Source organism: Monodelphis domestica, chromosome 5 (genome assembly GCF_027887165.1).
Source record: "Monodelphis domestica isolate mMonDom1 chromosome 5, mMonDom1.pri, whole genome shotgun sequence".
NCBI lineage: Eukaryota > Metazoa > Chordata > Mammalia > Didelphimorphia > Didelphidae > Monodelphis > Monodelphis domestica.
In genome coordinates, this window is record NC_077231.1 from 296,924,944 (window position 1) to 296,942,005 (window position 17,062).

General features: G+C 40.3%; 1 protein-coding gene across 15 annotated transcripts in view; it reads right to left on the reverse strand.

Moving 5' to 3' along the window:
• The window catches only part of THRB (thyroid hormone receptor beta), a 468,459-nt gene that overhangs the window by 47,612 nt on the left and 403,785 nt on the right, over nucleotides 1-17,062 (reverse strand). The window contains exon 1 of one of the 15 annotated variants that reach the window (XM_016426469.2): nucleotides 2,983-4,022. The exons of the other annotated variants lie outside the window; for them this stretch is intronic. Within the exon in view, the coding sequence (XP_016281955.1) occupies nucleotides 2,983-3,310 (328 nt within the window). The 5' untranslated portion in view covers nucleotides 3,311-4,022. Of the gene's footprint in view, nucleotides 1-2,982; nucleotides 4,023-17,062 lie in introns of those variants that run through there. 15 annotated transcript variants of the gene reach the window in all.

Genomic DNA, 17,062 nt, shown 5'->3' on the forward strand with positions numbered 1-17,062 from the left:
TTCCAATACTGCTCAAAAAGCACATTATTATTTGTTCTTCACTTTTCTTTTCTGCACATCTCAAAATGAGTTCAAAGAGTAAGAACACTTACCAAAAAGGAAAAAAAAGATCCTTCTTGATCATGATTTAAGAGTTGGTACTTTTTGAGTTCTCTGAATATGAAAATTAATTCTGTTACAAACATTTTAAAGCAACTGTTGGGAAGTCTAATCCCTGAGGGCAGAGGAAACGGAAATAAATTCACTATATGAAGGAGGGTTGGAAGGAAAGACTTAAGTTAGATAGCTCTAAGGAAGCATTCTGTTTAAAATAAAGTGATGACTAGCAAGGCCACTCTGATGGTAGCCAAATCTTGATTGGTCCTCAACTTCTGCATAGAATTGGGTCTTTCTGGCGAAAGAATCAGGCCAAAGACACTGTCATCTTCTAGCTATGTGGATTTCGTGACTACAAATGAGAAGGCACCACACCCTGACTGTCCAATTCCCCAAAGTTTGTCATCAAATTTCAGCTCTTCAACACTAGACTGTCCCTTAGGAAAGTCTGTGATCAAAAGCTGGGGCTAATTACTGATTTTAATGTCCTCTAATTGCCACATTCGATTTAAGATGCCATGTTCCATGGGAGGACAAAGAGAAGGTTTTCTTTATTTCCTGCTTGGGATTATTCTTTTCATCACTCCTTTGTGCTGGATTTTTTTTAATTAAAGCTTTAAAAAACCCTTCCATTCTCCATCAGAGAACTGATAAGTAGGACAGACATTCTATTCTAAACTTCAGCCTTTCTCAATCTACGGAAGGAGAGAAAACCATTTGGAGGCTAAGAAATAAGATAAATTCAAAGGGAAAGACAGAAAGAAGAAAAAGTTTTGACAGCTGTGTTACTGAGGAATAGAGAATGGCGCTGAACACAATGAACACAGACGAGGCAATTATGATTTATTGGGAATCAAAGAAAGCCTGAATGGAACAATAAAGCCCCTTCAAAAGGACACCTGCTTAAAGTATTAATGTTGTCTTAATGAGACACCATTAAGGAATCACTGACAGAAAGAACCCACCCCACTCAACAACAATATCGGATCAATATAGACAGACGTGCTGGGTCTAACCTTTTGTTCTTGGGAGACAGTTAGCAGATTGGTTCGTTTTACTGGGGTCTACTTCAAAACTGGCTGTCACAAATACTGACATGCTTAAGGCCAATCACCTGCCTTGTTCAGTGAGATTGGGGGGAAGGGGAAGGGAGAGGAAGGCCAGTGGCCTTTCAAGGTACAGAGCTTTTAAAAATTACATCCATAGATGCATAGAATGAAGCTTTGTTTCCCCATTTCATGAATCATATTAACTTGTAAGGCATTAATGCCAAATGCTGGCCCCTTTTGTTAAGGAACTCTCCATTGGGGCTTTGTTGGCAGGTCTGGGTGAAACAACTACTCTAATGGCCAATGGGTGTGAGAAATGTCAGAAAGGCTCTGCAATGAACCAACTCCCAGCCATGTCTAAATGCTTCCCGAGTTAATTAAAAGGAGATCAACAGAAACACCAGTTATTTGGGATCCAAGGATACCATCCCCCAAAGTTGCACATATTCCCGCTCAGAGCCCCAGCGGGCTTACTTCTCATTTTAAAAGCTACTACCCCAAAATCCCATTTGTGAAGAAATAGGCCACACATGCCAGCCCTATTTCAAATTTACAAGTTAGAGCCAGAACTCTGAAATCCATCTAGGGTATCTCTTGCCTCAAAGTCTGGGACTCGATAGAAGTGCGATTCACCAACAACTGGGGAAAGAAGAAGCTTGAAAATATACCTTCTCATCACACTGAAACTGCAGCTCCCCCCTCCCCCCTTTACTCACTACTAGGAGTTGCTGATATTTCATCAAATATTATCATTTACCCTTGGAGGGAAACCAAAATGGGATTCCCAGTCTCTCTGAATTAAAAATTTTTTTTTGTTATGGAACCATTTGAAAAGTTGCTAAAGATGTTTCTTTCCTTTTGAGCCCCATCGGATGGATCTATTAGGCTTTTCAATAATTTCACTGGTGAGATTTCTTTATAAATATAACAGGGCACCGGATTATTGCAAATGAAGTAGTGCTGCCTTCTCGCTAGGTTCCCAAGCTCCCAGCTGCAGAAAACAAGCATTTCTGTCCTAGCTGCTCTAGGTTTTCAGCTTACTTGGAATGCCTTTGAATCAAGTTCTTGCATCGTATTCCAAGTTTTCCCTGAGTGCTCTGCTGATCATGGTTATCCAAGGAACATTCTATGTTTGGGATTCTGTAGAGAAGGGAAGGACGTGCCACTTCCTCGGATATTCAGACTATGTCAGGCATGATTTCTGAAAGGTGAATCTTTCCGGGGTAAGATAGAATTCTTATTACGTCTGGACTAATATGACTGGGCATAGCATTCTTTCCAGGTTAAGCAAAGTGGAGTAAGTCTAGAGAACCGAGCCAGCGAGTCGCTCTAACATTCATTTACTACATTACGCTGCCCAAGACAAATCATATTAACGAGTTAGCGAATATATACACTTCCCATGAAAAGACAAGAAGGAGCCAAGAGGATTTTTCCATGCAATCAGAAGAAAGAAGACTAATGAGAACTGGACCATTCCGAATCTGACCATGCCCATCTTTGAAAGGAAAACTTTTAGACATCTCGCCACCTCTGCAGCTCACCCAATGATTTCTGGTTAACATTTGCTAACAACCCCATAAACAAAAATTCAACCCAGAGAGCTACTCTAACTGCTGCTTTCCCATGCAAATAAAAAAAGTGCTTGGAAATCTTTGTTGAACGTGGAGACCTTTCAATCACTTAGCAACCTCTATTACTGCTGTTTTCAATTTGGAACAGACAGGCTTCAAATTCAAAAATTATGTGTGAGGCAGCAGATGCAGCAACTTCTAAGGAAAAACAGTCACAGGCACAGAGACTAAAGGGAGAAAAATAGAAATAAAATCGTCCCTACCTTTTTTCTGAGAGTACGATGGCGACTGCACCTGAGCAAAAGTAGGCTTTTCTTCAGTGAAATATTCAGGTTGGTTGTACGGCTTCAGGGCCATGTCCATGTCAGAGTACTCGCTTTTAAACATGTTTCCAGGGTAACTACAGGTATACGGCTGATTCACTGACCAGGCCTGTTCCATATATATGTTGTTACTGTGCCCAGCCTGAGCATCACAGCCGCTGTAATTCTGACTATCTTCGACATATGTGCAAGAGCCTGGACACTGCATATAACCCGTGCTTGCAGCACCTGGGTAGACCTCGTATATTTCCTGCACACAGAAGTTCATTTTGTGATTCTGTCTCCTGCGCTTCTACTTTACATATACACACATACACAAGCAGCATTCATACACACCATCTGGGGCATACACAGGACTGTGCGTACACACCCAGACGCATACATACACATCCAACGGCAGGGAGAGGAGAGATGAATAAACAGGAGCAACCAAGTCACAGCCTCCTTCACTTTGGAGTACTAGCACTTGATATGCTATTTATATTGGGTAGGCTGGTCAACTCCCCCGCCATTCAAACATATTGAGAGGCAGATTTATGACCATGGAAGGTCTTAATCTGTGACTGTAGCTAATTCCTCCTCGGGAAGATGGCAGACAGGTAGGGCTGAGCTCCCCCACCTCCTGACATCAGATAAAGAAGTGACTGCCAGACAAGCCGTCTCATTAGACCATCACGAGCAGGATTCATTTTATAAATCATTTGAGCCCCTTTCAATATGATTAGAAAATGATTGTTGCACAAGAGGTGATTCTATCACTTTAGCTGACAACTTAAGTGAGCAATATTCTAAGGGGAACTCCCCTGGGGGATGCCCAGAAAATCCTGAAATCAATAAGCTTATTTATTAGCATTAACTTGTTGAAAATTCAATAGTGCTGAGAAGAGGACTCTCCCATTAAGCTAGGGTGATTTTTTTAAAACAGATTTTAGTATTTTAATCTGTTACTGGCATTACTGATTTTCTTTTACAGAATTATCCACAGGAACCAGTCACTGGCACCTATTTCCCTCTGGCTCTTAAAACATGTACAAAATAATGAAGTTTCAATAAACCTTAAGTATGTTTGGGGGAAACTTGTATGGGTTAAATATCTGATAATTTCTCAAATCTGCTAGCTTTTGCTTTCTGATGAGAGGATATTTATACACAATCTTTATAGACTCACATTTCCTAAACAAATAGCAGACAACTCTTTTGATCCAATTTTACGTGTGTATATGTGTATGGATTTCTTTTATAATTTTTGTTTGAGATCATATTGATATTTTCTGGCATAATATACTCATAGCCATTCTAATCAAACCCATGAATATTTTAATATCATCAGTGTTGGGATCATGACAAGGAAGGAAAAGAAGAAAATCAGCCTCTATTAGGCATCTACCATATGCCAGGGTCTATGCATTTTTACAGATATCTCATTTGATTTTTACAATAACCTGTGAGGTTGGTGGTGTTACCATCCCCATTTTACAGATGAGGCAGTTGTGGTAGGCAGAAGTTAAATGGCTTGCCCAGAATCACAAAGCTAGTGTGTATCTGAGGCTGGATTTGAACTCAGATCTTCCTTCACACTATGCAGTATTCATCCCCCCCCCCCACCGGCATTTTCTGGTTATCGGTAAAACAAATCAGAAGCCCTTTCAAGAATATTTTTAATCATACAAATGAATAGACATTTAATTAAAGCTTCTTCTTGTTGAAAATGTCAAAACATTACATTAAAGTGGTGGTTATTTTCTGAAAACTCTAGGAATAAAAGTGATAGGGACCTTATGTTTTCTTTAAATCCAATCTCCTTTATTTATCTCAAATTGACCAAAACTAATACTCAGATTAACCTTTCAATGAGCTGTTTTCTTTCCTGGCAAACACAAATGGCAGGGAGGAATCTTTTTGGCCAAGTGCTCTATGTTGGATACATCTAATTTTGCCCAGTGCTTTTCCTGGCATAGTCTTTACTTCTTTGGAGGCAAAAATCCAAGAACTTTCTTGCTTTTTACTGCTTAACAGTATTAGCAAAAACCACGACTATTATTTATTTTTTTATTCCAAAGGAACAATTTTTTAAAAAGTTATTTTAAACAAAATCTATAAATGCTTTTGAAAATCAAGCTATGTTCCAGAATATGGTCTCTAGTCCTCAGATGGAAAACTTTTAGAGACAAATTACAAAATAATGAAGAAGAAAAGATATTTCTGTTTTTTTTTTAACTAGTTAATATTAAAAGTCTTAAGCCTCAACATGGCTGTGAGAGTTCAACTATAAGGAAAGCTTAGTGCTGTAGAATTGATGCTTTCAAATTGTGGTGCTGGAGAAGACTTTTGAAAGTCCCTTGGAGAGCAAGGAGATCAAATCAGATAATACTTAAAGTAATTAATTCAAGCTATCGACTGGAAGGACAAATACAGAAGCTAAAGCTTAAGTACTTTGGCCACATAACGAGAAGACAGGACTCATTGGAAAAGACCCTGATGTTGAGAAAGATTGAAGGCAAAAGGAGAAAGGGATGACAGAGGATGGGATGGAGAGACAGTGCCGAACGTGAACCTAGACAGACTTTGGGACATAGAGGAGGATAGAAGGGCCTGGTGAGCCATGCCATACACAGGGCATTGTCCATGGGGTCAGCAAGAGTTGGACACGATTGAAAAACTGAACAACAACAAGACTCAATATTATTTGGGTTGAATATAAACACTTACAATCCCTCGAAAGTCTTTGAAGGGTTTAAAAATCTATTTAACATCTCCCCATCCCAATCTACTTTTATCTGTTAGAGAATGTGCCTCATAGGCAACAGTGGTACAGGGGATAGAACTGCTGGCCCTCAAGTCAGGAAGCCCTGAGTTCAAATTCCACCTCAGACACTTACTCACTCTGTGACCTTGGGTAAGTTATTTAATCTCTCTCTGCCTGCCTCAGAGTCTTCAGCTGTAGAAAGAGGAATCAGAATGGTGTCTGTTTCTATAAGAACAGATCTGGTCCAGGAATTGTTTTGAGTTTGAAATATGTCTCCGGCATGGTGATGTACAAGCAATCATATTCTGGGACTTTGGGGATCAATCTTTTCTCTTTCTCTCTGACTCCAAGTAGCCTCTGAGCCCAGGAAATCTGGGTTCAAATTATGCCTCAGATTCATCTAGGTTGTGTGATGCTAGATGTGTGACAACCTCTTGGTACCCCCAGGAAACTTTTTAATCTTGTACATTGTGGAGCAGGTGCTGATCTACATCAGTAGAAGAAGTTTCCTTATAGAGAACATGCTATACTGAATATGGTTTAAAAAAAAAGATGTAAAAAGATAGATATGAGGACTTCAGAGAAGCCAAAACACGGTCCCATCCCTGATCCCAACGAGTTTTGGATTTATGGACCAAGAATGAAAACATTTATTTTACTTACTTGATTGAAGCAAAACCCATCACCTTCCTGGTTATCCCACAAGTTTTTGGAGAAATCTGTTTCCCATAAACAATTCTGGATTTCAGGTTTAAAGTGTACTCCCATTGGATACTGATCTACCAACTTTGTCTGTGTTCTTGAGGGACAAAGAGCCTTAACTAGGGTGGTGTGATCAGGGCTTTCTCTCTCCATCTCTTGTTGACTCATGAATTCCTCTCCAATCCACATATCTGTAATGGGGAGAAGCTAGAAGCCTTCCCAAGATCAGGAGTGAAACAAGAATGCCCATTATCACCAATATTATTTAATATATTATTGGAAATGCTAGCAATAGTAATAAGAAAATAAGAAAAAGAAATTGAAGGAAAGGCAAAGAGATAATAAAACTATTTCTGTTTGCAGATGAGATGATGGTATATATGAAAAACCCTAGAGATTCAACTAAAAAGCTAGTTGAAACTATCAATAATTTTAGCAAAGTAGCAGGATATAAAATGAACCCACACAAATCATCAGCATTAAAAAAAACCTCTTACCATCTGTCCTAGAATCAATACTATGTATTGTTTTTAAGGCAGAAGAGTGTTAAGGGATAGAATATGGGGGTTAAATGACTTGCTCAGGGTCACATAGCTAGGAAGTATCTGAGGTCAGATTTGAACCCAGGACCTCCCATCTCTGGGCCTGGAACTCAATCCACTGAGCCACCCAGCTGCCCCCAACCATCAGCATTTTAATATATTACTAAGAATGTCCTGCAAAAGACATAGAAAGAGATATTCCATTTAAAGTAACCATAGATAGGATAAAATACCTGGGACTATACCTGTCAAAACAAATCCAGGAACTACATGAACCATAATTATAAAACACCTTTTACACAAATAAAGTCAGATCTAAATAACTGGAGAAATATTAATTGTTAACGGATGGGCAGAGCCAATATAATTAAAATTTTAATCCTACCTAATCTAATCTATTTATTCAATGCTATCCCAATTAAATTACCAACAATTATTTTAATGAGTTAGAAAAAATAATAATGAAATTCATTTGGAAGATCAAGAATAGCAAAAGAATTAATGGAAAAAATATAAAGGAAATCTAGCAATACCAGATTTTAAATTGCATTATGAAGCAATAATTATCGAAACAATCTGGTATGTCTAAGAAATAGAAAGGTAGATCAGTGGAAGAGAACAGATAAACAAATAGCAGGAAAAGATTATACTAACCTTGTATTTGACAAAAGCATAGCCAGGTTTTTGGGATAAGCAATCACTATTTGATAAAAACAGTTGGGATAATGAAAATAGTTTGGCATAAACTAGGTATAAACCAATATCTTCTATCATTCGCTAATATAAGATCAAAAAGGATACATGATCTAGACATAAAAGGAGCTATATTAGGTAAATTAGAATAGGGAGCACATTACCTATCAGATTTGTGGATAGGAGAGGAATTTATGAGTCAACAAGGGATGGAGAGCACAGTGAAAATTAAAATGGATTATTTAGAGTATATTAAATAGAAAAGGTTTTGAACAAATGTTGCCAAGATTAGAAGGAAAGCAGAAAATTGGGAAAAGTTTTATGGGCAGCCTTTCAGAGGTCTAAAATATATAGAAAATGTTGTCAAATTTATAAGATTAAGAGCTTTCCCTCAAATGATAAATAGGCAAAAGATAAGAACAATTTCTACATAAAGAAATCAAAGCCATATATAGGTATATGAAAAATGCTCTAAATCACTATCCATTAGGGAGACCCAAACCCAAACAATTCTGAGGTATTATCTCACACCCATCAGATTAGCTGAAATGACTAAAGGGAGAAATGATAAATACTGGAGGGATGTGGGAAAATGGGGACACTAATACACTGCTGGTGGAGCTGCTTATTGATCCAACCATTTTGGAGAGCAATTTGGAATTACACTGAGAATTCTAAAACTGTATAACCTAAGATCCAGCAATATCAATGCTGGGTCTGTTTCCCAAGGAGGTCAGGGAAAAAGGTTTCAAAATATTTACAGCAGCTCTCTTTGTGGTGGCAAAGAACTGGAAATTAAGGGATGCCCATCACTAGGGAAAAGCTAAAGAAATTGTGGGATATGATTGTGATGGAGTACTACTGCACCATAAAAAATGATAAACAGGCCAATTTTGGAAAAACTTGGAAGGAGAATAAAAAGTGACATGAGTAGAACCAAGAGGACATCATACACAGCTACAGAATTAATATTGGAAGGATAAATTATGAATGTTACCCCCAAAGAGTGAATTGAAAGGTAGAAACCTGAAAGACTTAATTTGGGTAGACATGTCTGTCTCCCAGATGATGCAGGGAGGGTGGGGAAGAGCTCGGACACTCATAGAAAAATTCCATTAATAATAAAAAAAAGTGATCACAGCCTGAACTAGAGTAGGGCCAGGTAGAATATGGGAGAGATTTGGGAGCAAAATGAGCTGGCGCCTGATTGGATTTGAGGGGTAAAGGTAAGAGAAGAGTCAAGGATGCCAATGAGATTGTGCAACTGGATGACTGGAAGGATGGGAATGACCTCAAAAATTCTGATAAGCCCAGAAGAGAAGTTTCTTTGAAGGGTGGGGCAGAAATTGGGAAAGGCCATGAGGGTTTTTTTTGGGGGGGGGAACACTGGGTTTGAGATGACTATAATAACACAGTTTGAAATGTCCTATATGTGACTGGTGATATGAAACTATAACTCAAACTTGGGAAGACTTATATGAATTGATGCAAAGTGAAGCAAGGAGGACCAAGAAAACATTGTACACAGTAACAGCGATATTGTACTATGATTAACTGTGAATGACTTAGCTATTCTCAGCAATACAACGATCCAAGACAATTCCAAAGGATTCAGGATGAAAAATGTCATTCAATTCCAGAGAAAGAACTGATGGAGTTTGAATGCAGATTGAATGAAGACATCTTGCTGAATGCATACTATTTTTTTTCATGTTATTTTCTTTGTATTTCTTTTATATGCCTTCTTCCACAACATGACCAATATGGAAACATGTTTTGCATGTTCAAACCTGTGCTAGATAAAATTGCTTATTCTCTCAGAAAGGGGAAGGGGATGGAGGAAGACGATTAGGAACTCAAAATTTTAGAAAACAGACTTTAATCATTTTTACATTTAATAGGAAAAAACAAAATACTATCTATAATGATAATAAAAGCTAATATTTATATAGCATTTACTATGTGTCAGGTACTGTGTTTTGAGTACGTCACAGATATTACATCATCAGATTTTCACAACAACCCTGGGAATTAGGAATTATCCCCATTTTACAGATGAGAAAACTGAGGCAAACAGATTAAGTGATTGTGTGGGATCACAAAGCTAGTAAATGACTGAAATAGGATTTGAACAGGCCTTTCTGACTCCAGACACAGTATTCTAGCCATTCTAGCCACCTAGCTGCCTCCTAGGCAGAGGTTAAGTGATTTGCCCAAGGTCACATAGCTAGTAAGTGTATGAGCCAAGATTTGAACTCAGGTCTTCCTGACTCCAGACCCACTGAGCCCTCTAGCATAGGTGGTAAGGCCTCACCAATGAATGAATGAATGAAGCACTGTTCAAGCACTTACTATGTATAAAACAGGGTTATGTACTGGAGATACAAGTAGAAAATAAGATGATCCTTGAGCTCAGAGGACACACCTTCTTCTTGGCAATTGGATTGGCTTGGCAAAGAAGGAGACAAATGAGGGTCCTGAAGATGCAATGGCAGGGCAGATGGCAAGGGAGGCTGATTTTTCCACCTTCCTGGAAGGACTATAACTGATGACACCCTGCTCAGGTTTGGTAGAAAAGCTGGGTCCTCAGTCCTTGGGGAGGCAGGATGGGTCTGAGGGTCAGAGAGAACGAGGGGCTCTGGCTTCCCTCCAGGAAGGCTGGGGATTCGGCAATTGCTCAGCGTCTAACCCAGAGGAAGAGGGGCTCTAGAAAGAGGCACTGGGAGGAAGGCTGAGATGCGGGGAATAGATGCTTTGCTGGGCCCTTTGGAACTTGGGGGGTTGGTTCTGGGCAGAGATGGATTCACTCCATCTCTCTCCATTTTCCCAGTGATTCCCCTCCAGCCAATGGGAGAGATTTGCAGGGATGAGCAGAGTGTGAAGGGCATCCCATTACTATGGAAGAGAGGGGAGTGGTGGTGGTCATGCATCCTTTGTCTTAAGTGATGCACGGTGCTCTCACAAGCAACCAACCTGGCTGTGGCTTCTGGTTGTTCAAACTGGGAAGAGAATAAGGCAAGAAACCGATGTGAGACGCAACAGGGTCCCCCCTGGGGCGCCTTTTGTCCTGCCATCCTTATCCTATTGCACGTCAGGGCGGAGTAGAGGCTGGTCAACTTTGCCAAGATCGTAGACCGACCCAAGGGGCTCTCATGCATGGATGCTGCTTCATAGTCAGGAGGAAATGAATCAATATCTCACCCTTGGAGGGTGCCTTTCTCTCCTCTCTCCTTTGATCCTTGCCACAGCTTTGTGAGGGAGCTGCTATTGGGACTGCAGTGACAGGGAAAGAGGCATCTCATGTTAAACATCACTACGCCCCTGACAACACGCCAGAGGACAACGCGGCGGAAGCCCCAGAATCTGTGCACACAGACGCCCCAAGAACAGCCCTTGATGAGCAAACAGAGAGCCCACGAACCCAACAAAAATGCACAGGAAGAAAGAGATACCGAACAGAGACAGCCTCTGTCACACTATTCCCCACTGTGTAGAAGAGGCAGCCGTCGGAAATGTAGGCATATACAGCAGGGGAGCCGGGTGGTGCGGGGGAAAGAGCACTGGACCTGGCGTCGGGAACACTCGCGGGATAATCCAGGTTTAGACACTAGCTGTAGGACCTTGGGCAAGTCACTTCACTCTGTTTACCTCAGTTTCCTCATCTGTAAAATGAGCTGGGGAAGGAAATGGGAAAGTCTAATATCTCAGCCACGAAAATCCAAAAAGGATCACAAAGAATTTATTACAGCTGACATGAATGAACAACAACAAATGTACACATATGATATATAACCGATACACATCTACATGCCTATAATACAGGTAACATAGTATATAACACAAATGTAATATATATTATATAATAATTATATAATTAAATATATAATATATTATATAACATATATAAATACAGTTTATATTCATCAATATAATATACTTACTATAATAAATCTGTCTATACACAAGAATATATTTATAGGTATGTACACCCCTAAAACACACAGCTTCATGTATGCTATATACACAGGGGCACATGCCATGGTGTACATGCACATAATACATACATGTAAGTATATAAATATGTATTTATGTATAAAAATGTAGCCTAAAAGAAGCGAGCCTTAAATTCAGGCTGCCCTGAGTTCAAGTCCTGACTTGTGTCTCTGGGCAAGTCAAAACCTCCCAATGCTCCAGGCAAATTTCTGTGACTATAAATTGCCAAATAGCTGCTAATCTGCTTTGGTAAAGGAAGTTCCATAAACCCGCAGGACAGACCAAATAGACGTGTATGTGTGTATGAATGTGCACATGACAGATAAGTGCATTTAGATTCTCTGTTGAGATTTCTGAAAAGCTTATAAAGCCCTTTTCTCATAGCAGCCCCTTGGGCTGATTCAGATCCCCGATCTATCGATCAAGGACTGTAAGGCGCAGAGAAGCTGAATAACGCGGCCCAGATCACATAGCTTCTGAGCGATGGAGCTGGGCTTCGGGCTCCTGTTTTCTGATGTCCAGGCTATGTTCTTTCTGCTGCTTCTTCTAGGCCAAAGTGTGAAGGGACCATTAGTATTGGGGCAAGAGGCCAGGCTGTGGAAAACAGAAACAGGAAACCTCCAGGGAAAGGGAAGGCTCACACGAGAGGCAGGAGTCATTGGAAAGGAGGAGCGCCGACTGTCACACAAGGAGACGGAGCAGAGAATGAATCCTCAGGCATGAATTGTCGAAAGCTCTTCCATTTGGACCCCTCCTATTTCACCAAAGGAATTTAGCAGGAGTCAAAAAGACCCCACAAACTACACCTGCTTGAGGAGCACTGTGGGAAATGAGGTAAAAACATGACTTTCCTCTGATTAGTCCTTTGTATCAAAACAAACAAAGGAACCATCATTTCGTCTAATAATAGAGGGAAAGAAAGTGGACAAGAACAAAGGCCGTGGGGAGGAAGGGTGTGTGGGGAAAATCCCAAACACTTTCTTTTGGAAATGCATTTCGTCTTACTGACCCTGGAAATGAAGGAATAAAAGACTCCAAGAAGATCTCAAAAGTGATTACAGGACCTTGAACACAGAAGCAACTTGATAAAAACCAAGGAAAGACAAAAAGGAGGGAGGCAGGAAAGGAGAAAGGAAGAAAAGAAAGAAGGAAAGAAAGGAAAGAAGGGAGGGTAGAAAGAAGGGAAGAAAGAAGGAAGGAAAAAAAAGAGAGGGAAAAAAAAGAAAGGAAGGGAAGAGAAGGGGAGGAGGAAAATAATTTCTGTCATATAGTGGCTGGTGGTAAGTAGTGATTTCTACTTTGAGTTTTCTTAAATAGTGGCCATCACATAAAACAGAAGCATAATTGTACTTACTGTATATTTAGTTATATTCTTATTTGTTTTCTTTGTGTATTATTACCTGAAAAATGCTTGTTGAATAAATGAAGGAAAGGAGACATACATCTGGCCACCAAGTTGTTAGAGTAAACCATCCTTTGCATTTGGGGGTGTTCCTGAACAAGATGATATGCTCATTTCCCATGCGGGGGCTATGAAAGATGGTTTCACTTTGCTGTTCCCCTGTGCTCCAAAGCTCACATATGGTTCTTGGCTTGAGCAGAGCTGTGGCATGTGGTGAATGCTGTTGGGTCCATCATTTATCCCTGTTGAGCTGTCTACCATTTGAGTCATCTCAAATATGGTGGTGGTGGCGGTGGTGGTGGTGGAATGGAGGTAGGGAATAATGTGCTGAAGATGCTTCTAAGAAGAGAGACTGTTCCTTGCTCAATGTTTATTCTCTGACATCTTCTCTTATTAACTGTTTAATAATACAGTGGATGATTTGAGCTCCAATCCCAGAATCCTTGTGTTTCCATTTGTAAGTATGACTCATTGTTTCAAGATGATTTAAGTCGCTACACCTGAACTTCACTGATAGACTTAGCAGACATATGTGCTATTTTAAGGCTGCTTTTGCATATGCCATTTCAAATGGAGCCTAGGAGTGTTACTTAATGTCTACAGCCAGAGCTGGGGAGCCCACAGTTTCCCTCCTCTACCGTTCCCAAATCCCTCTGGTATTTCGTAAGACCATGGGCAAGTCACTTGGATTTATGGTGCTTTTGTGTGTTCCTTGTGAACTAGTTAGCAGTAACAAGGGACAGGAGAAAGGTCAAAGTAAAATTGTATAAATAAGAGATGACCACGAGTCATCAAATAGCTTTGTTAGACCATACCACCACATCTCATTGGTCGCCAAGTCTTCTAGATATGGTCATCTCTGCAATGTCTCTTAGATCCAGCTCCTTCTCTCCACTCATTTCATGATCCTCTCACCCAACTCCCATTTTTGTCATCTTCCTCTCTTGCCTGCATTTTTGCAATAGTCTCCTAAATGAACTCTGGGATCCCAGACTCTTCCTTCTCCAATCCTCTTACCAAATGGCCACTCTTAAAGCAAAGGCTCTGACCACGGCATCTCTGCTCAAGAATCTGCAGGGGTTCTCTATGATATAAACTCTTCAGTCTAGTGTTTAGACCTTTCCATTCTTATTTCATACTAGTTCCCTTCATGGACTCTCCATCACAGCTGAATTAGTTCTACATACATGATATCTCCCATGCATACACACTCCCTGTATCTGAAATACCCTCCGTTCTTACCTCTAGTTCATATAATCCTCCCATTTCTTAATTCTCTTCTTCTGTCAGAAATTTGTATCTTTTAATCTGTGTCTATGTTGTGTACACAAATAGAATGTATGCTTCTTGCAGGCAGGGATGGCTTTGCTGTTTTCTTGCTGGATCACTCCATTCCATGCCTTCTCCACTCAGACTTGATCTCTATCTTCTCTCCACTGTTAACCCGAACTTTAACTCTGGGTCCCTTGTCTCTGATAGTTCCACTTTTGCTGACTCTAGTTCTCCAAGCTACTTCCAAGACTGTTTCCCATCCTGCCACCTCTACTTAGTCAAACATGTTCGTTTCCTTCCCACCAGTAACCTAGACTCCATTCCTGAGTCCTGATTGGTCATCTTTGGTCTTATCTTGTTCCCAACATAGTGTCTAAACCTATGTTGGCGAACCTATGACACACTTGCCAGAGTGTGCCAGAAGGGGGCTGTTCTCTTCCCCCTCTCCACACATGCTTGAGGATGACCCACCCTTTTGCCCATCAGCCCAATGGGAGCGCTTCCTCCCTCCTCTGTTTGGGTTAAGGTGGGGGGCTCACATGTGGCATGAGGCTTGTTTGGTCACTCGGTCTCTAAAAGGGTTGCCATCACTGCACTATACTGCTCCACTCTATGTTCTGCAGATCTCCCTCCCTCCCTTTTTAGCTTCCCTTTATGGGTCTTCTTCCCTCTTAGAATGTAAGCTCATGGAGGGAAGCAACTTCTTTGTTTGCTCATATTTGTAACTAGAGAACTTAGCACAGTGCCTGGCACATAGTAAGAACTTAATAAAAGCATTGTGTTTTTTAAATCTACAGCAAGCCTTTAACATAAGTTTGCTGAATTCAACTGAAAGATCTGACATCATCATCATCATCATCATCATCATCATCTCAGTAAGAAGACTTGTGAATTGAACAAATAATGCTAATTAAATATGCTTTGCACCATTACTTTCCCAAATGAATTCTTGTCTTTTCTATACCACACGCCCAACTAACATTCATTTTTTTCAGCCCTTCCCTTCCATCTTAGAATCAATACTCTGTTTTGGTCCCAAGGCAGAAGAGCAGCAGTAAGGGCTAGGCAATGGGGGTTAAGTGACTTGACTAGGATCACACAGCTAGGAAGTGTACAAATCCATTTGAATTCAGAACCTCCTGTCCCTGGGCTTGGCTCTCTCTAAGAGATTATGGAATGAATCAAGAACAAATATTTCAAAATACAATTGCAATCCTGTGTAAACACCATCTACCTTAAACACCATCTTCCAGAAAACACTAAATTAAATCTCACTGTTAATGTAACCTGCACTAGAACACTCAGCAGAAAATATTATAATGCTTCGAAGGTTCTGATCTGACTGTTTTGGGTTGTTGTCTATTCCATGCTCTCCAAGGACATGGCCACTGCCCTAATTTAGTTCTATATAACTTGCCTGGATTATTCCAACATCCTTTTACTTGGACCTCTAGATTCGAGTTTCTTTCCAATTCTTTCCAATCCATCCCTCATAAAACTTCCCAAATTATCTTCTCAAGGAAAAGAGCTAGTTATAGTCCTTTGTTGCTCAAGGAAACAGAATGGAGGAGTGGAGAGAATGTTGGAATTGGAGTTAGGGAGACTGGAGTTCGAATCTCAGATCAGACATTTAACAGTTCTGTGACCTCAGGCAAGTAACTTTGCCCTTCAATACTTAATTTCCACATATGTCAAATGAGGAGGTGGACCTGGTGGCTTCTAAGTTCCTATCCAGATCAAAGTCTATGTCCCTATGATCTTCAAAGGCTCCCAGTTACCTCCAGGATCAAAATAAAATTCTTCAGTTTGGCACTTAAAGTCTTTCACAGTATACCGCCCATCTTTCCAGACTTATTTTTTATTGCAGCCAAATTGCTTCCTGGCTGTTCCCAATTCAACACTTTATATCCCATCTCCATGTCTTCACAGGGACCATTCCTGGACCTGGAATCTCCCCCCTCCCCTTCTCATCTCTGCCTCTAAGAATACTTGGCATCCTTTGATTTTGACAGATGCATTTTTCATCAAACTCCAGCAGATTACACAATTGGGTTTTGTCAATTGAGATGAGAGATTCCCAGGACACGGGATGCCTGACAACATTAGTGACAACAGGAAAACATACATTAAACACCTGCTATGTGCAAGGCCCTGGGGATAGGATGACAAAGAGGACTAAGGCATTGTCCTCCAGGAGTTTACATTCTACTGGAGGTATATAGTATGCATTTGCATAAGTAAACACAAAGTTCATACAAAGTAATTTGGAAAAAGAGAGCAATAAAAAATGAGGGGAAATTCTCATGGAGAAGGAAGCACTGGGAAAGTATCTTGAAGGAAGTCAGTGAGGTTTAAGTAGTGCAGATGTGTAAGGAGGACATTCTAGACCTGGGGACCTAGGAAATGTATTGAGGTGGGTGATGGAATGCTATGTAAAAGAAGAGAATTATTAAGTGCTTGCATTGGGTCAAGTACTGAGAATACAAAAAGAAAAGCAAAATGGAGTTCTTGATTCTTCTTCATTAGACTAGAGGATTCATCAAGGAGTATTACATGGAATAAGATCAGAAAGGTATGTAGGAGTGGAGGGCACCTAAAAATGTGATCTATAAGGAAATATTTCATTGGATTTGGCACTCAGATATTCACGGCTCATGGTGGCCAGTGCTA